This window comes from Antechinus flavipes, chromosome 2 (genome assembly GCF_016432865.1).
Source record: "Antechinus flavipes isolate AdamAnt ecotype Samford, QLD, Australia chromosome 2, AdamAnt_v2, whole genome shotgun sequence".
Taxonomy (NCBI): domain Eukaryota; kingdom Metazoa; phylum Chordata; class Mammalia; order Dasyuromorphia; family Dasyuridae; genus Antechinus; species Antechinus flavipes.
In genome coordinates, this window is record NC_067399.1 from 34,429,028 (window position 1) to 34,448,772 (window position 19,745).

Below are 19,745 nucleotides of genomic sequence, written 5' to 3' on the forward strand. Positions count from 1 at the left end.
GGCTTCCTCTGACCAAGTTCTCGCACGTGGCGGGAAGGCTCTCACACGCCCATTTATGATCAGATATCAGGAGTTCCCGAGTCTACCAAGAGGGGAAACGCAGCAGCGACTGGACGGTCGCTCCCCTAGAACTGCTACGAAGCCGCTCCTCGAACCCCAAAAACGCAGTCGTTTTTCTTAAAGGAAAAGTACCTTACCTGCTCCGGGCTCATGTAGAGCTTGGTGCCCACTTGGCCTGTGTGCCTGGCGTAATCGGGCATCGGGGTCAGAACCGTCGGTTCTTCCTCATCCTGGTCCATGGCAGTCACCAGCCCAAAGTCGCCAACCTTCACCACATCGTCCATTGTAAAGAATATATTGGAAGGCTGGGAAGACAGCAGAAGAGCGAGCGCGGAGAGAGAGAGGGAAAATTAACACGTGGAGAGATCACCGGCAAGAAGAGAGGAGCTGACGGGAGGCAGGGGCCACTCTCAGCTGCGAATGGCTTTTAAGGCTATAAAAAGGAAACAGATTCAAGGTGCTCACAAGGTCTGCGACCGTTCGTGCCGTCCTCCCCCCACGTGTGTCCCTGCGGACAGGAAGCACGGCCCCTTTGCTTCTTCAGTGAGTTTGCTGTGGCCGGAAATCCATCGCCTAGAGGCCAACCTTCCAATGGTCCTCTCTGAACCTGTCCTTGTGTGTCCTCTCTAAACCTGACTTTGTGTGTCCTCTCTGAACCTGACCTTGTGTGTCCTCTCTGGAACCTGTCCTTGTGTGTCCTCTCTGAACCTGACCTTGTGTGTCCTCTCTGAACCTGACCTTGTGTGTCCTCTCTGAACCTGTCCTTGTGCATCCTTCCTCTCCCTCCTTCCCTACTTTTCTCTCTCTCTTTCTCTGTAAAACATGCTAAAATAACAATAAAGTGTTTTGATAGCTCTTGGAAGGGTACAGAAAGGAAACTGATGGCTTAGGATGGAGCCTGAGCAGCTGCAGCAGTCTCCAAGCCCCTTTCAGATCTATTCGCAAGCAGAGAAGGAGATCCAGAGAACTGAGCTGAACCATTATTTAAGTTTTCCCCTCACCTGGGCGCCAGCAAGTGGCAAGACCGATGCAAGGGTGCCACCCTTTCTCTTCCCATGCCCACTCTGCAGCAAGGTGACCAAAGGCAGGAGGAGCGGACAACGCTGACCAGAACTGCCAGTGGCAGGGGCTGCCATATTTTGCAGAAGGAGATTGTTCTATCCCCAGTGCCTAGCAGAGCGCCCGGCATGTCATAGGTGTATGAAAACCAAGAAACACAAAAGGGCCCTTTCCAGATTCACTTCAAGGAATGATACGGGAAAGAACCTTATTCGTTCTGCAATATGGTGTTTAAAGAAGGCAATGTCTCAAACATGATACCACAGAGAGGATCAATCAACGTAGGTAATCTCTGCTCTGCTCAACTAGAGTCAGTTACTCTCTGAGTAAAAGAGAACTAATATTATTTGACAAAACTTCCCTTATTACCTTCCCTGATGATGGGCAATGTGTAGCAGCTGGATCTTTCTACTTAAGCAATAAGCAATCATTTGTGTAGCCAGAGTCACTAGTCTCTGAATTTGAAAATGTCTTTCCTCCCTTGGTCTTCTCTCTTCCAAACCAAAGGATCCATTAGTGGCCCCTAATCTTCAGTGCTGATAATGACTCCAGACCCTACTAGCCTATCACTACAACTCTCTCCTTGCCAACTTCTTATAACTGTCCAGGGAGGTCCAGCTTTGACCAAAAAAAAAAAAAAAAAAAAAAGAATTCATCTCAAGATAAGAAACACAAGGCAAAAACTCTTGGCTCAGTCATCTCACCTAAAAAATGAAGGCAGCGGAGTTACGTTTCAGCTTCCTACAAGCTCTTAACTTCTATGACTCATCCAACTGAAGGCCATCAAAGCCAACTACTGGGATGTCTTTTTAAATGCAATTAGAATTGCCAGATCACTTGTTCCTTCAACCTTATTCTTATCACTGTTGCTGTGGGTGGACAATACATCTTATTCTAAGTGCCTCACATCCGTGTAATTGGTGATGGAGCTATGATTTTTTCCCCAGAACTTGTTATGTGTATGGAACTTTGTGACTAAGTAGGTAAGTCCTAGGGAGTTGCCCAAATTATGTATGAGCTAAGTGACTTGAGCAGGGTCACGTAGTTAATGCCAAAGGGAAGATTTGAATTCAAGTTTTCCTGACTGCCAACCTAACTATCCACATGCTATGACACAATGAAAGTTAAATAAATGTATGCTGAAGTGGATTCCTTTGAAAAATGGAAAGGATGACCCGTTTTCCTGATTTTGAGACTTGTCTCTCAAAATATGAAGTTTAGTTCTTTATGGGATGATGCCAAAAAGCATCATGGGAAATTAGAAGCAGGGAAAACTGAGAACGATGGTGAGGACCTAATTCTAGCTCATACACTGATTTCTGCACACAAAACAAAAATCTGTAAGATCAGAACACAGGCTAAGAATTCAAGCAGTCTGAACCTCTGAAACTTGTTTACTTAAGTTTAAATTTTTGAGAATCCTATTTCGATGAATGACTAGACACATCTACCCCAAACTGCCATGATTATTTGGAGCAAAGCAGTTTATGCTAAAGCAAAAGTTCACTTAAAGCAAATTAAAAGTATCAGGTAATTCTGGTGATGTTAAGGATTTCCTAGGCATGTGAGAAAAACTTGCTGAATTAAAATACAGACACTCTACTTCTGAGACTCTCCGGCTCTGTGACTGTGGAAAAGTCATACATCCTCACTGAACCTCATTTTCCCCATCAGTGAAATAGAGATCACCCCTGCACTGACATCAGAGGCAGGAGGAGGCTGTTGTGAGGACTGATTGAGATAAGGCAGTTTAGCACTCTGCAAACCTAAATATACACATCTATTATTATTCTTACTACCAGTCGTGAGAATTAAAAAAGCAGTACCATTAAGGCAGTCGGCCTTATGCTTCCAACATCACTGCTGCTTAAGACTGAGATCCGTGACTACATTAAGTTTTGCTGTAAGGTAACTTAACCTTTCTGACACGGAAGCATCAAGTTATCAGAAGGTTCTGGAGGACTCTCTCCCTTGGCCATCGCTACTGACATTCTAACAAAAGAGACAGATTCGAGGTCCATATTCTTTCCTTCCTGCCTCTGTAATAGAGGCACTAATGAACAGGGAACAGTACAAAATCACAGAGAGCATCTGAGAACAGTGAATCGACTCATCGGACACTGACTAACTGAAGACGGGGCGGGCAGACGCTCTTAAGGAGGTACCTGCCCTAAGAAAATGCACCATCCTTTGGAAGGGATCTAGACCCTGTGGCAATAAGAACGCTCTCATAGTGAATCATGGTACTCAGAGATAAAGAGACAGAGAGACACAGGTCCTGCCATCCTCCCCCGTGGTACCCTGAGGTAACGGAGCCCCCAGCCTCCTGATTCCAGGGACGGGTCTCTTTCTGGAAGTGATCCGAGGAAGGCCCCAAACTCACGTGGCACCTTTCGGAATACACACCTTGAGGTCCCTATGCATAAGTCCTTTACTGTGCAAAAATTCCACAGCCTCCGCTATCTGCAGGAAGATGTGCAGACACACGGTCCTCTCCCTCTCCTCCAGGGCACACCTTCGGTTCATCCAGTCCTTGAGGTTTTCCTTTCTGCAAAGCTGCATCTGAATATAGAGATAGACCTTGGGCGAGCTGGGTTGGAGTTTCTCAGCAGTGTTCTGAGTGAGGTCCAAACTTAGGGTGGTTGGCCTGGGAGGAGAGATGGACAAAGGACTTTCGGAGGAGCACTTGGAGTCGGCCTGCGGGAGCACGGCCAGTGTGCGGGCACGCTGGCTGCTGGGGGGCAAGGCCGTGGGTCTGTGGTCCTTACTGGGGGTCCGGTCACAGCCCGAGTCCTCAAACACAATGGAAGAGGAGGTCCGGTCCCTGGACCTTCGATAGGGAAGGCCATTGGGAGGGCAGAGGCCAAAGGGGCGGTGCTCCTCGCCACCGTCCATGGTGTCGTCGTCCAGGCTGCCATCAGTGAGGCAGCTGTCCTGCAGGTGGGAGGCCGGGCCCGCCGAGTCGCTGCCATCACCGTTGCTTGTCATGGAGAGTTCCAGGGGAGAGAAGCTCTGCTGGCTATAAGAGAGCTCCACGCAGACGGACCTCCTTCTGGGAGGCGAGGGGGCCAGCACCTCAATGTGCTCCTTGGTGGAGAAGGGATCCACGCTGCGAATTTTAACCGAGGGCGCGTCCATCAGGCTTGGTGAGCTCAGAGGCCAGTCCGTGCTGAAAGAGAGTAAAGGTGGGGGGACGCTGCTATCAGGGCCCGTTACCTTTTCCCCCCAACCCTCAGTCCCCCACTGCAGCAAAGACTACAGGTCAGATGGACCCCTGTGGACAGGTCAGCCCTTGGCTGTTCACTCTCCCCTCCCCTTTTTGTTAAATGACACTCAGCCACTTGCCAGGCAAATTCCCAGAGCCTCTAAATAGGGCTGCAGTTCACCTGGCCAGTGATGGCCACTTCGGAAGAGAGCATGCTAACCTAAAACCCATGGACCAATGCTCCGAGTGGACCACCCACATTAGGCGGTGCTCCATGGGGCTGGTGGACAGAATCTGAATTGAAGGCACCCTCATCAATTTAGTCTTTAGCTTATTCCATATTTTTTCTTTTGCTTTAGTTACTATGGCTAGAGGACTGCAATCCCTTCCTTAAGCTATTAGATTCTGCTTTCACTCAAGTGTGGAAAGAATGAATCCGTTATTAAAGCCAGCAGCAAATCCATTAAAGCATATTTTGTACAAATAAAATTAGTCAATTCATTGGATCACACGTTAAGGGGAAGGAGCTAGTTCCTCATTAGGATTTCACTTAAGATGCCTAAAAGTTTTAAAACATGCAGTCCAAAAGCATCCAAGAAAGAAGACATCTAAAACATTATTAATTTCCAAAGTGAAAGATAGCACACACAAAAAAGGGCAGGTAGGTGAATGAAGGGAATGAAAGCAGTCCACAAAATGCTTTTTTACGTGAGAAACATCATTTGCACTGAACTAAATTACAAAGGATCCACATTTTCTGAGTAAAACAATTATCCTCAAAATAAAAGTTAAAAAGCCCACAACCAAAAATGTGTGTGTATATATGTGTCTACGTATCTATGGATACATTATACATATATGTATACATACATATATTAGCAAACTTGGTTCCCAACAGTAGTTGAGAAAACTTATCTACTTCCATTCTCAGCAGGGGTGGGGGCCTATAGGCACAAAAAAAGAGTAAATTTTTAGACACGACCAATATACTAGTTAATTCTGTTACACTGCTTTGTCTGTTCCTTTGCTTTTTTATGCTATGTTACATAAGGTAGTGGAGGTGGGTAAGGTGTATTCAAGAAATCAAGGTGATGTAAAAATGTAAAGGTTTTGTTCATGACAAAAAGCTTTGGTTGATAAGTGGTTAGGAAAAAGTTCTAAGACAGCTGATCACTAAGAGCAAAAACGTGCTGCTTTTTTCAAGTTTGGGAATCCCCTCTTCGAACAAAGTAAAGGCCGGAAGAGCCCATTAGTGAGGAGGTCACCTTTCATCCTTCAGCCAAAGCTCATCCATCTTCTCCTGCCATTTCTCCGGTGGGGCTTCCAACCAGGCATTGAAATATCTCACAATTCCTGGATGCTCAAGCTTGGCTAATGCTTTTACTTCTCGCATCACCTTCTCACGGGCCAATTCCCTGTCATTAAAGATGGAAAACATCAGTTGTTCATCTGGTCAAATTTGTCATAACCAAGGAAAAAAGATTTTCTGAATTACCACCCTCCCTCTGCCTCCAATTAGAAAGCCAGATTTCGAATATAAACTGCTTGCATTTTTGTTTTTCTTCCTGGGTTATTTCTATCTTCTGTATCTAGGATATACTGTGGCATATTTAACTTGTATAGGACTGCTTGCCATCTGGGGGAGGGGTGGAGGGAGGGAGGGGAAAAATCGGAACAGAAGTGAGTGCAAGGGATGATGCTGTAAAAAATTACCCTGGATGGGTTCTGTCAATAAAAAGTTTTAAAAAAAAATAAATAAAGATTAAAAAAAAAAAGAAAGAAAGAAAGAAAGAAAGCCAGATTTCACACAGGGTGTAAAATGAAGCAGTTCTAGTTTCTCTGTTTTAAACTCTAAGCCTTAAGAAAAAACCAGGAAAATGCCTCAAAGGTTCTTTCTTCTCCAGGAGCCATGGGCACATGGCAGGAAACTTAATTCCTCACTCAAAAAGAGCTCTTTTGACAAATGGCCAGCTTATTTTTTCATTCCCAAATCACCATCTCCCACGTGCTCGCTGAAGGTCAGTCACTATGCCAGGCTTTTAAGAACAAATCTCTGCAATGTTTAAGCTCTTCCCGAGTCCTCCTTAATTCATCATTAAGCAGCTGTTGCTGTTGCAGTCCTGGATGCCTCCTGCCGACCCCACGAATCTCTGTTTGGAGGTTTGCCATTGCTTTCTCCAGTGGCAGAAGGAGGTTACCCAGGCAGGAGGCTTTAAGGCTGGATCTGAACTCAGGTCTTCAGAACTGTCAGCCCCGAGCTCTCCTGCCCCTACCGCAGGCCTGACGACCCACCAAGTGCTGGGGATGAGACACCCCCTCCTCATGGGGACTTACGTTCCAAGGGGCCCATGGGTTTTTACACGTGTGTCCATGTGTGCCATGTGTATGTGACATAGGAAAAGCAGTCGCAGAGAGCAGGAGTGCAAAGTTAGCATGCGCCCACGCGCCCCCAGCAGTTAGGCAGCACAGTCTGGGCTGCCAGGCCCCCTCTGCCCTGCCCGCCGTTCCATGCCTTGCCCCTGGCACAAGCTGGCACTTAACCCCAGCCAGGCTGGCGCGGCCTCCCCGGCCTCCTCCCCCTCCCCCAGCCCCGGCTCCCCAACCTTCCTTCCGAGAGGCCTCTCTGCGCCCTCTCCCTTGCATCTGCTGCCCAGCCTGGTGCCGGCTCTAGGGACAGGAAGCCCCCGGCGTCTCCCCCTCTGCTGTCCTGCCTTCTTTATGTTCTGTCTTCCCTTTAGATTTCAGTCCATTGCGGGCAGGTGCCACCTTTCTTTTCGGCTCCCCCGCGCTTAGCGCAGATCCTGGCACTAACGGGTTCGTGTTCACTGGCCTGGATCGGACGGCCCGGAGAGGCATTTGAAAGGAAGAAGCCCAACGTGGAGGCAAGGAGGCGAGAGAGGGAGCGCAGGAGAGAACTCGGCAGGGGCGGAGGGGGGCGGGGGGGGGGGGGGGGGGAGAGAGGGGGGAGGGTGCCCAGGGAAGCTGGAGGCCTGGGCGGGGCCCGGGCCCTTTACTGCCCTGCGGGAAGGAGGTGCCTTTGGCAGCAGGCAGGGGGCGCCATCCCTCCGATGGACTCGGGGCCCCAGGGTGAGGCTTCGGCCCTAACCCAGGCGAGAAGGGATGGGAGAGCTAAGGAGGAAGCTGTGGGAGCAGGAGACGGGGCAGGGCCTGAGCCGGTGGGGCTGAGCTCTGGGCCTGGGCTTTTGGCAGAGGCAGAGCTTTAGCCTGCTGGGGGCGGGGGAGCACTGTGGGTGGGGGAGAGCGAGCCCAAGCCATGGGGGGAGGGGCCCAACACCAAGGCGCCAACACGGCGGCCGGGAGAGGGCCTGGAGGCGTAAGGAGTTTGGCGGAGACGCCAAACGGAGATGACGCTTAGTCCTGTGGGCAATGGGAGTTTGCTAGGTAGGGGGAGGCCAGGTCAGAGCCCGGCTTTAGGAAAGTCACATGGACAGCGCGGTGGAGACTGGGCCAGGCCGGGCCGAGAGGCTGAGAAGTGATGCAGGAGCCCTCTGGAGAGGAGGGGGCTTGAGCGGGGACGAGTGAGAGGGAGGGATTGTGGGCCCAGGACCGGCAAGGACTGCTCACTGACTGGTGGGACGGGGTCAGTGGGGACCAGGAACTGGAGGTGCTCAGAAGGACGGACCCTACATCAGGCTGGGCTGGAAATGTCCACTGAACATCAGGCTGGGCCGCAGCGTCTGGGAGGGACATAGCTTGAAATGTCCAAAAGGCAGCCGGTTCCATGGGATGGCGACTGGGGAGAGGAATGGGCTGCATAAATAGATCTAGGAATCATCTGCCTAGAGAGGATAATTAAACCCGCAGGGGATGCTAAGAGAATAGAGAAATAAGAGGGGGAGCGGAGGACAGAGCCCTGGAGGCCAAGTCCAGCTGGCAGAACTGACATGGAGAAGGACGCAGCAAAGCAGTGGCAGGTGAGGGACAGCGTGAGGAAGATCTGATCCTGGGAGGAGCGGCAGTAATCCCCGAGGATGAGGACGGAGCACAGGCTGCTCTCTCGGGACCATTCCTTCCAATACGAGTTTCTAGAACACATTGCCCACTGTGGACATAGCTTTCCGGTTTATCAGGAGAGAGGAATGCTAGGTTGCCTCCAAGACTGCTCCCCCCTACCTCACAGCAGGCTTTGTCACAAAGAATGAGCCCCAAACTGCTTTGTCCATTACCTGTTGGGGAGACGGATCCTTTTGATGGCATAATTGCAATCATCAACTTTGTTTCTAGCTTCAAAGACCACTCCAAATCCTCCACGACCCATACACTGGATTGGTTCAAAATCTGTTAGATATCTGAAAAGGAAATTTTAGCAATATGTTTTAAATAGAGAAAATGCAAGAACAAAGAATCCAAGTCTACACCTTAAGGGATTACCCATAAGAAGCCTAAAAGCCGAAGGATCTCCTCCCACCCCCCCCATGTGATCCTTCCTGGTTCAAGTTTTTCTTCTCCACACAGAAATACACGACCACCATTTTGGGCTATTTAATTCCTACAAGGTGTCCACATGGAAGAGAAAGTGAGAAAAGTCCTTTGTTACCTTTGGAACATCAAGAATCTGTGATTTCCCTGATGTGGGCACTTCCTCCCACCACCAATGCAGATCACCACCTCTCTAGGACAGACAGTCCTTGAGCTGCTGTGGCTCCCCATGAGGAGCCTCCCCACCTAACGCTGCCCCTGAACAACTTCAATGTGATCCATCATTGAGCCCATAGCTGGAGGCTTCTCAGTGGGGGTGGAGGGGTACCAGAGCTTGCCCTCCACTGCTCAACCTTTGAGAACCCAGTGTCAGCTCCATGTGATGGTGAAGAGGATGAAGGACTGTCATCATGACCTTTAAAGTTTTATACCCCCTTGTCTTCTATGTCAAAAACTTTAAATCAATTACGGTCGGAAAGATAAGATTATTGATATTGAGCAAAATAGGATTTTACACATTAGCCCTTCCCCTTCATGTCACAGATGAGGAAACAAACATTAAGTGACCTGCCCAAGTAAGTGGCCTGTGTCCAGACGCACTTTATAAATGATAAAACATGACATCACCACGGACCGCCATTGCCATCTGAATTCCAAAGCTACAAACACACATGCTGGCTGTCCGAAGCCTTTCACCGTCTCTCTACGAAGCAAACGGTCCTCTTTGGGAATCTGAAAACGAGCTTCCATCTCACTGGGAATCACTTCTTGTAATGCTCACCTGGGCTCTTCTGTCCCAACACCCACGGCACAAACACAAATTCCTCGGCTCTCTACAGGCTCGTGCCCCGACTCTCACTGCAGCTTTCAACCAGGCAGTTTGCTTGAGTGCTTTTCAGGAGAGTTGTCGCCTTCTTTGTCTTGGCAAAGGGCCCCAAATGGATTGCGTTCCATTATATCACAACTATTTTTAGCTGAAGATCTTTCTAGGGACTAGTCCAACCCAACACTGCCATGTGGTGGCGGAGCAGTGTACCAGCAGGAGACCCTGAAGTCTCCCTCCCACTCAGGATGTTCTCATCTACAGCATGGTCCTGATGAGCACAAACACTAGATTCAGCTCCCTGTGGGCAAAGGAGCAAAGCTGCGTCCCGCACTGCAACTAGTGATGTTCAAAACGGGAGTCCCTGGCCACGAAGGGATAGACGAGAGCCATGTGCGCCCCTACAAATCCATCCCTTCCCCTGCCAAAACCACCTTCAGTCAGTGTCCTGCTCATGGAAGCCGCAATGTGGAATTCACCACTAGGCGGACATTGTTCATCTCTTGAAAAGAGATAATTATCACCTTTTATGCAAGGTAATCTTTATAATGATTATAAAGGCCCACGAACCAGCCTATCCCCAACTCACTACCAAACTTGCCCTTATTCCAGATCCCTCATGTCCCAGCCTCTTATCTAACGACTGCTTGACAGAGGGGCCCTTCAGAATTCACACTTCCCTTTTCCAAGATCTCGGCTGTTCTCCAATCTGACGCCCCTTTCTCAGTCACCAAACCCCAGGGCAGGTTTTGGACCTGCTGGCCGTCCTGGATTCTCCTTCTCAGGGTCCACCTCTTCCTTCTCAGTCTCCTTTCCCATCTATCTCCCATTCCTTAAGTGCTGGGCTCCCCAATAATCTACCCTGGGCCTTCTCTATGTACCAGCTCTCATCGTGCCGACCTTTACCTCTGTCCCGATGACTTCTACCTGTGTGTATCCAGCCTCAGACTGTCACTTCTCGGCTACTGTATTTCCCATCAGTGTGACAAACTCACTACACCCCCAAAAAGCTCACTCTTCTTCCACTTGAGCCTTCCTCTCTCACACACTTTCCTAGTTCTCTAGAAAACACCACCAAAATTTCAGTCAGTCTAGATGCACAATCTCAGACAGCCACAGAATCACAGAAATGGTCATAAAGAACTCAGCGGTCCCTTCTGGTCTACCCCCGCACAAAAGGACCACTATAAGACACTGACCAGCCAGTATCCAGTCTCTCCTGAAGACCCCCAAGAAGAAGATACTATCAGCTCCCCAAGCAGGGGACAACTTGACCTGTCAGGAATTTGGTGCCCAGCCTCAATGGGCCTCTTTTCACTCTGCAGTCTGATCTCCCCTCTAGCCTTGGAAATACTTGAGCACAGCTGTTGCCCTCCCTGCTTCCCCCCAGGGCCTTTTCTTTCCTAAGCTGCCTTCATCCAGCCCTGACTTGGCCATGCTGACTGCCCTCTCTGGGTACCAAAGTACCCAGACCCAGCTCTTCCAGGTGAGGTCCAAGCAGGGCAGCTTGCAGTGGGGCTCTCGTCTCTCAGTGACTGCCAGCTGCATCCCAGGCCTGACTCATACTGGGGACCACCAAGATCCCCACTATCCTAGCTTCTGCTTCAAGGACTGCCACATTCTCCTGACTCTTCCCTCAGCTTCCAGCCCCTCCCATCTCCAAAGCAGTTTCCACTCAGCTGCCAACCTAATCTTCCTAAACACAAGCTGTTCTCCTGCTCAAGGACTTCCAGTGGCTCCCTATCTTGAGAAATCAGTTAAGCTTCAACCTGCCTTTCCCAGCTTATTTAGAATTAATAGATAAGGGAATGTATGGGGATTAAATGCCTCATTTTAGCTATTACCTGTAACCGCCATCCCACAAAACTGGCTACCTGAACTACTAAAGTGGCTGGACTTTCACCTTTTCCTTATCTTTCTCCACTCCAAATGGCAAGAAGCAATGAGAAAATGAACAGATGGGCAAAGAGAGCAAATAGAGTTTGGATAATTCCCTGGCTGACTGAGCGGCTCCTCAACAACCAAGCTGGTTCTATCTGAGGGTTCCTGTTTTCCAGTTTTCACTACCTTCTTTAACCCCCAAAAAATCAAAGGTTGAATTCAAATCCAATAGCTATGTAGTCAGTGCACCTTCCTCTGAATGTCATTTCACCACTTTCTATAAAGGTATTTCTTGTTTCCCTAGGTAGGGGACAGCCTGGGGAGTAGGAAGAACTATTTTGCACTGGGAGCCCAGATTTGGGCCCCAACCCTGCTCCTTCCTACCTGTGCATCCTTCAGGTTCTTAGTGAGGAACGAAGAGGTTCAGCTATACACTCTCTAAGGTCCTCTGACCTAAGATGCAGTTTTCTCCTCTCTGCTAAGTGATAAACTTCCTCTGTGAAAGTCCTCTCATTTTCTCACTTCTTATTTCTCACATGCAATATCAGGAGATATAAATAATTTTTTAAAAGATTAAGCAGCAAAAAGGAAAAATTAATATATTCCAAACAACAAATAAATACTACCCAATAATGTTCCAGCAAAAGCAGATACAAATTTAAGTAGGTGCTATTGGGGCACAGAAGAGAGTAAGTCACATTAGGTTTCATTATCATTTCTTCTCAGATATATGGATCCTCACCATATAAGAGAAACACATAAGTTTAATAATGATTTTGGAATCCTACCTTGATGTATATCCAGAGGACTTTGAATCGGCCCAGGTGCTGTCACTGCTCTCTCCGCTTAGGGAGTCATATTTATTATCAGTCTGACATTGAGTTTCAGATTCCTTTCTTTGCTATATTGATGAAAAAAAAGAGTTGTCCCATCAGCATTACTCTACGGTCCTAATAAAAACTCATAATCAAGAATAAGAAAAATAATTCCATCCAAAATAACTATGAAATGCACCAAATATCTAAGGAGTCAACCTACTGAGACATACAGAAAATTTATATAACTACAAAACATTTCTCACAGAAATAAAGGGTAGCAAATAACTTGGAGAGATAATCACTACTCATGGTCATATCAATATAACAAAAATGAAAATAATTAATAATTAATAATACACAATAATATTATCAAAGGGATACTTTTCAAAAACTAGGCAAAATAGGAGCCAGGATATGATTTTTATATATATTGTTATTTTTATACTTTTAGTAGCATTTCTTTTCATTGACAACATATAATCATTTTTGAAGCATTAGAATACGAGGTTTCAAATCTCAAGGAAAATTTTTTTTTTCAAAAATAAAAATAAAGGGAGCATAGCACAACTAGATATTAAATTATGTAATAAAGAAGGGTTGCCAAGACTATTTGGTGCTGATTGTAAAACAGAAAAGTAGATCATTGAATCTAATTAGAGAAACAAGAAACAGAAGTGATCAAAGAAATAATAAATTATCAAGGAAAGCAGGCCTTTTTATTCCATGAAACTTTTTTTTTTTTAACAAAACAAAACAAAAATACCTGGGGAATCTGAAGAGTACTATCAGGTTCTGACCAACATTTTACATACCTAATGCAACAAATTCAAAATACTTATGTGAACTAAATATAAAAATACAAGCACAGCTATGGGTAAGGACAGAACACTTAAACAAGAAATGGAAATAAAAAGCAAAAGACAATTTTGATTATATAAAATAAAAATGTTTTTGCATAAACAAAATCAATTAAGATTGAATTAGAAAAGAAATGGTAGAATGGGAAAGTACTTCCATCAAGTATTACTGATACCTAAAATAGTGAATGGCCACAAATAAATAACACTAAGACCTTCACTTCATTAGAATAAACAGTCAAAGGATATAAAGTTTTCCAAAGAACAAACAACCAAAGACAATATGAAAACATGCTTCAAAATACAATTGTAAAAGAAATATAAAGTAAGACAAAAACAAGGTACAATATAAAGGTAATAAGTTTTCTTTAAAAATCCATTAATAAGAGCAAATCTACTCTCAGCAGAGCTTCTACATTTTACTTTTTTTCATTAAACAATTTAAATAATAAGCCCATCAAGATAGGGCTAGATATGTTTGTAGTATAACGAGTGCTGCTAATATTTGAAAAACCATTATACACTGTCAATGAAAAGAAATGCTTCTAAGAATATAAAAATCATATATTGCGCTGGTTTTCATTGTCTTTAGCATGATAATCTAAAATTCTATGATTCCACAATAAATATATTAAGGAGGGCTAAGGGAGATCCATATAGGTTTCCTATATTCATAAACCTTTCAAATAAAATTACTTACTCTATGAGAATTAGGGTGGAAGAGTCGGCGTACAATAAAAGTTGTTGCTATGATGCAAAACAGAATGGTCGCAACGATTTCTTTCCACCAGTGCAGGAGGAGGACAGGGTCCTTTTTCCGGATATTTTTGTTGTAATTCATATTGTCAAAAAATCTCACAGTGATCTGTGTGCTCCGTTTGTTCCTCTCTCTCTTGTAATATGGTAAATAATAGCCATTATCTTTCAAAAAAAATTCATATAAAAGATTAACTAAAATTACTTGTACCAAGTTAGATTAAAAAGAAAGAAGAAATAATTACTCTTATCTTTCTGTTTTAAAGGCTGTCTTCAAGCAGCTCACCAACAATCAAATATTTCATTAAAGCTGAAGGTCTATCCATTTACCACTGAACCCGTCTCAGCAGGTCTAAATAAACTAAAACAATCCAACTCATATCCCTGTTTGGTTCATTTAAGATTTTGCCAAGATGAGCTTCCCCAAGAGTTTCCTTCAATGATAAGTAACTTGATATTAAATTATCCTAACTACCCAGAGCATCAAGTGGACATCATTATTCTTTTAGGTCTTGTTGAAACCTCAATATACACTATCCCAAAATAACCCAGAATACTTTCCTTTTCACCAGCTTTACTGAAAAAACAAAACAAAGCAAAACAAAAAAAAAAACCCAACCCAATTATTTCCAAGCCTTAGCAGCTCACTGTCCTTCATCTAATTTCACACTAGGCTACCAAGCACATGTCCTTTCTGTAGGCCCCTGGCCGGCTCCATTTACCGCGTCTTCAAACACAAGAAAGGCCACTTGTCGGGCACTTGTGAAGAGAATTCAGGTTCTGAAACAGGACAGACCCGCTGACCTCGCTGCCCTTTCCACCCCTGTGCCTGTGATCTTCCTTCTTCTGAGGCAGCCTGGCGGAGGAGCCAAAGCTGGCCCCTACCCTATGTTGGCTATACAACCTTCCAGGGTACCCCAGGAGGCCTCAGAAACTAGGTGTTGCTGCTATTCATTGTACATCAGCTGTGTTTTCTACCCTATGTCAATAAAATTATAGAGTCCAACCAAAAGAAGCATGCCAACTTTGCTAAAAAATTATGCTCAAGAAAAACAATCTCCTCTCATTGCTCTTCCTCCAAAATTTCTTTGTATTTTGCTTTAAAGTACTACCATGAGATAATTGGACAATTATCCACTGATTCTCATTTTTTTGTGATTTAAAGATCATAGGAGAGAGAACTCAAGGATATTCACACTTACCATATGGATACTGTAAAATGGAAAGTGCACCATTACTATATTCTTCATGAGAAAATTTGTCATTACTGAGACATTTGTCAAATTCATCGGAACCCACCAAAACAGGAGTCCTAGAAGGAGAATCTACAAATGAAAGAGGGAAAGGATCAATCATATGTACTGACATGAAGGAAAACTCCCTTTGAGTTAAATATTTCCAATCCCCAGTTTTTGTCGGGGAGGGGAAGTTTTGTCCTGAATGTTTCATAATGATTCATGGTGAAGAGATGTTTAAGCAGCATGTTAAAGCACACTTGATGAACCACAACATTTGGGAGAGAAACAACTGTCTGTACAATAAAACCATTTTGCTACTAAAATCTGTTTGCATGAAGGTGAACATTTAGCCTTCTGGTTCATCAGTAAAAACTTGGTCATTTAGTACCTCGCAAAGAGGTGCTTAAATTGATAAGTGTCTAGTCACTGCTAAGATAGTAATGAAGAAGACTTATGAGAGACTTAAAACTGTATAAGAGGATACATGCTCTATTACTTACGAATTAAGGGCTTCCATTTGATTGTGGGCAAAGGAATAATTGCATTTTCATTATTGACAGATTCCAAAGCCTTTGGGTTCGTAGGAAATTTTTCTGAAATCCTGACTGATGACTGTAGGTAGAGCTGACCTCTGTACATCCCTAAAGGATAAACCAGACAACAATGACCTTTGACAATGTGAAAGAGGGTTATTTTTTAGTTCCTCTCCCTTGAACAACATGCTAGAATCCTCTTTTCAAAGAGAAACAACATAGGACGGAAGAACTCACATTTGGCTAATAAATTATTCTGATGACAGAAAATAGTACTTCTTGTGGATCTTGGCTGATAATCAGAACTGAATTTGAAACAAATTAGTATGTCTTTTGATCCTTTGGGCACTGAGACGTATTTCAGAAGTCTTATCTACAAATGACCAAAAGATGAATATGGAAGCTGTATTTCTGGATTTCTCAAGTCATAATCTACTGTGATTTCCCCCTTAAGCACGTCTATATGAGCAATCAGTTACATAAGTCCATGCTGCATCCCTTCAGGAGGGCAAGGAACATTTGATTTTGTCTCTGGGACCTGCTAGCTGACTTCCTGCACAAAAGGGGCTTCATAAATGTTTGTCAACCCTCAGCAGAAGAGAAATTGCAGTATATGGCAAATAAAAGGAATTTCATCCTTTTCCATCTCCTACCTTGTCCTAATTGAAATCAGAACGAAGGGTTACATGCTTCCTAAGGAATGCTCCCTCCAAACTTTGGCCAAAGGTACTGACCATATTTCAGATTACAAAGCTTTGGAAGATGGGAATCATATGAAAAAACAGGAGAATGATGGATCACATACAAGACTTAAGGGAAGAAAATATCTGGAACAATACTGTGGGTGCTGTGGTAGAGATTAAATCAAATAAATAAAAAGAAATGTTATGGCAAAGCTCAGGGAGGGCCCCATAAGCCAGTGGACCCAGTTAGTGCAGTTACACTATTTCCTCCAGGACTTTTTTAGTAGTACTGGCAAGTAGAAGATGACATATTATTTTTAAGAACAGTCCCTTCCCTCCCTTTTTTTTGAAATTGCTAGAGTAATTATGGGAGAGGAAGTTTAGAAAAGAGTTTTCATGAATATTTTTTTTACCAAGCCTAACTCAAATAATACTGTGAAAAGCACTGTATTAAAAACTCAGGTCTTTCACAGGCCATAAAAACAGTATTTTCTCCAGATTCATGGCTAAATAAATGGCTAGAAACCATGAATGTGAATTCTACATTTATTAAGCTTCTTTGGTGTAGGTCCCCACACTAGGTACAAAACAAAATTTAGACAAGACATTCCCTTCCTTTAAGGGGCTTACAAGGGGAGATATAAGTAACCCTAAAATTCTTAGCCATATTGGAATGGGAGTCAGGATACTAAACGAAAGCAGTCTACACTGAACAGTCTGAGACCTGGAAGTTAACTAGGAACCACAAGAACAATTATTTCCACTCAGCCTTACACTACAAAGTCCAGGTCTTTAGGCCCATGATCCCCATATAAAGATGTGCTCTCTCTTACCTAAGTAGACACTGTTCTCAGTGGCTCCTCGGGCCGCTTCCACAATGTCTTCTTCATCTTCCAGAATTTCACTCTCAGACGAATAACTTGTATCATCAAAGAGACTGATTGGAATGACTTTCCCATCTTTAACCAACCAGGCCGAAGCAATTGGAGTGCAAAACTGAACAAAGACAAGGTTAGTGCTGGATTTTACCATCCAAGTGGCCACAGGTGCACCTGAGTCATGCAATTATCTGTTGTCTGAATTACAAAAAGATCTCGGGCCTGGAGAACCCTCCCTCCTCCCAAGAATGGTGGCCCTTCACCCCACTAGAGTACAAACTCGGGGCAATTTTAACTCTGCCTCTTTAATACCTGATATTCCCATTCCAGATGTCCGCCTTTCTTGTTAAAGGCCAGAACCTTCCAATCAGTGACGGAGACTTTTATCACGGTGTCCTGCAAGGCGGCTTCCTGTTCCTCCACATCTGAAATGATTTTAGACTCTCCTTTTTTAACACTGGATTTAAAGTTACTTTCAATAAATCCAGCTCTAGTCTCCATCTCTGGAACGTAGCGCAGTTCAAAGTGGCCAACACTGAAATTCCACCTTAAATTTGTAAAAGTACATTTTAGAAATTACATTTAAGTATCAAAACTAAGCATACCACTTTTAGCCTAAAGAAACACATAACAAAGCTTTAAGTCTCAACGAAAGGAATTGCACCAATTTTGTCTCAGAACGTGAACATATTGTTGTACTGACTTATGTCACTAGAGGGTGCATGAGAGCTTTTAAAAAAATCACTCAAAGATGACTTAACACCTTACATTTTGAATGTGAGTGGGTTTCAGACACTGATGCTCTTTCCAGTCAAACCCATATTAAAAATGTTTTTTTATGAAGTAATTGTATAGGTAACTCTAGAACCACGCCCTTTGCAATCTGCCATCTCTCTGTTTTCAAAAATCCAGGACTGAATTTGAAGCCAAAGGATATGGGTAAATTTGTATGAGGCCCTAACTTCTCTGTTTTCTACTTTCCACACCTGATGATTTCTAAGGTCCTTAGCTTTAAAACTTATATGCATCTGTGACCCGGACACTGAGTTTTTGAACTTACCTATTGCCATAAGTTAATCACACTGGTTCTTTCAATATTTAGACTACACTCTTTATGGAACACTGATAAATAGTCTAGACAAGCTATGACCTACATAAGTGCTTTCATTTGAAAACACTTGGGACTCTGGGATGTCATCGGTGTGCACATAGATCACAGCTTCTGAGCCTAATCATCCCTTGTGCTCACACAAATCGTCTACATAGGACACGCCAACATCCCACAAGCTCACCCATGCTCTGGCGCTGCCCCTAAGCCAAAGCTGTACATGGGCTGCCTGATGGATGTATACCTCCTTCTCCCACTATGTAGGCGATCTGCTTATGCGATGATGTCCCAGGAGTAAAAAAAAAAAAAAAATAAGCATTTAAATATTGACAAGGTGTCTTCCGTTACTTAGCTATAAAATAACAGGGCTGGGAAATGAGTCATCCGACTACATGGCTCCTATTAAAGACTACCTTTAGAGAACGGCTCTTAAGACATAACTTCTCACTGGGGAAGCCTTGGCTGAATGACGTGACAAAGTGTAAGGTAAGTTACCAACTGACTCGGCACTCGCCATGCAGGACTGAATTGCATCTGGAGGAGGAGGACTGATGCCCACCACCCAAAATCCCTAGCAGCCCCAGTCTGGCCTGAAGGAAAAAGAAGAAACATTCACCACCATTCTGAGGAAAGCCTGGCTTATTTTTAAATGAGCAAAACAGTGATCTCACAGAATCATTCTGCAGGCAAGTTTCAATTTAAAAGTGCTTGATGCTAGCACTGGGCAGGTAAAAATTGGGCAGGTGGTTCAGACTGAGGGCATCTCATTTTTGTAACTTAATGTAGTCTGACAGAAAGACCAGGCATTAACCAGAAGCCGGGCAAACCCCAGTTCCGGTCCTAACTCCGATGCGTCCTGGCTGTGTGATTCTGGGCAAATCCCTAGGCTCTCAGTGTCCCAGGGAACCCTCTAAGACAATCGGTAGTGGAGAAGGTGCCAATAGGCATGGGGGGAGGAAGTCGCTCATTTTGAAGTCCCCTAGATCAGGGAAAGCACTCCCTATCCCAACGTACTGTAACATATTTGTAATATGAGTGACTTATGTTTTGCAAAGAACTATGTCAGCAGCAGTAATAACACTGAAGCAAGAGGCATAAAATTATCCTTCAAGACCCAACGGTACAGTTGCCTGGTGAAAAGAAATGAGAATGATCCAATAGGTAGAACAAATTGAGCAGAAAATATGATTAACCAAGCTGTCTTTGCTCAATGAGGTAAAAAGACTACACTCTTTATGGAACACTCTGATAAATAGTCTAGACAAGCTATGACCTACATGAGTGCTTTCATTTGAAAATGCTTGGGACTCTGGGACGTCATCAGTGTGCACACAGATCACAACCTCTGAATCTAATCATCCCTTGTGCTCCCACAAATCCTCTGTATGGGACACCTCAACATCCCA

General features: G+C 44.6%; 1 protein-coding gene across 1 annotated transcript in view; it reads right to left on the bottom strand.

Moving 5' to 3' along the window:
- The window catches only part of EIF2AK3 (eukaryotic translation initiation factor 2 alpha kinase 3), a 70,062-nt gene that overhangs the window by 10,245 nt on the left and 40,072 nt on the right, over positions 1-19,745 (bottom strand). The window contains exons 5-14 of the mRNA XM_051974415.1: positions 17,544-17,778; positions 17,187-17,349; positions 15,638-15,778; positions 15,102-15,224; positions 13,844-14,064; positions 12,257-12,369; positions 8,512-8,634; positions 5,590-5,739; positions 3,526-4,288; positions 198-365 (exon numbers count right to left, since the gene is read on the bottom strand). Of these exons, the coding sequence (XP_051830375.1) occupies positions 198-365; positions 3,526-4,288; positions 5,590-5,739; positions 8,512-8,634; positions 12,257-12,369; positions 13,844-14,064; positions 15,102-15,224; positions 15,638-15,778; positions 17,187-17,349; positions 17,544-17,778 (2,200 nt within the window). The remainder of the gene's footprint in view (positions 1-197; positions 366-3,525; positions 4,289-5,589; positions 5,740-8,511; positions 8,635-12,256; positions 12,370-13,843; positions 14,065-15,101; positions 15,225-15,637; positions 15,779-17,186; positions 17,350-17,543; positions 17,779-19,745) is intronic.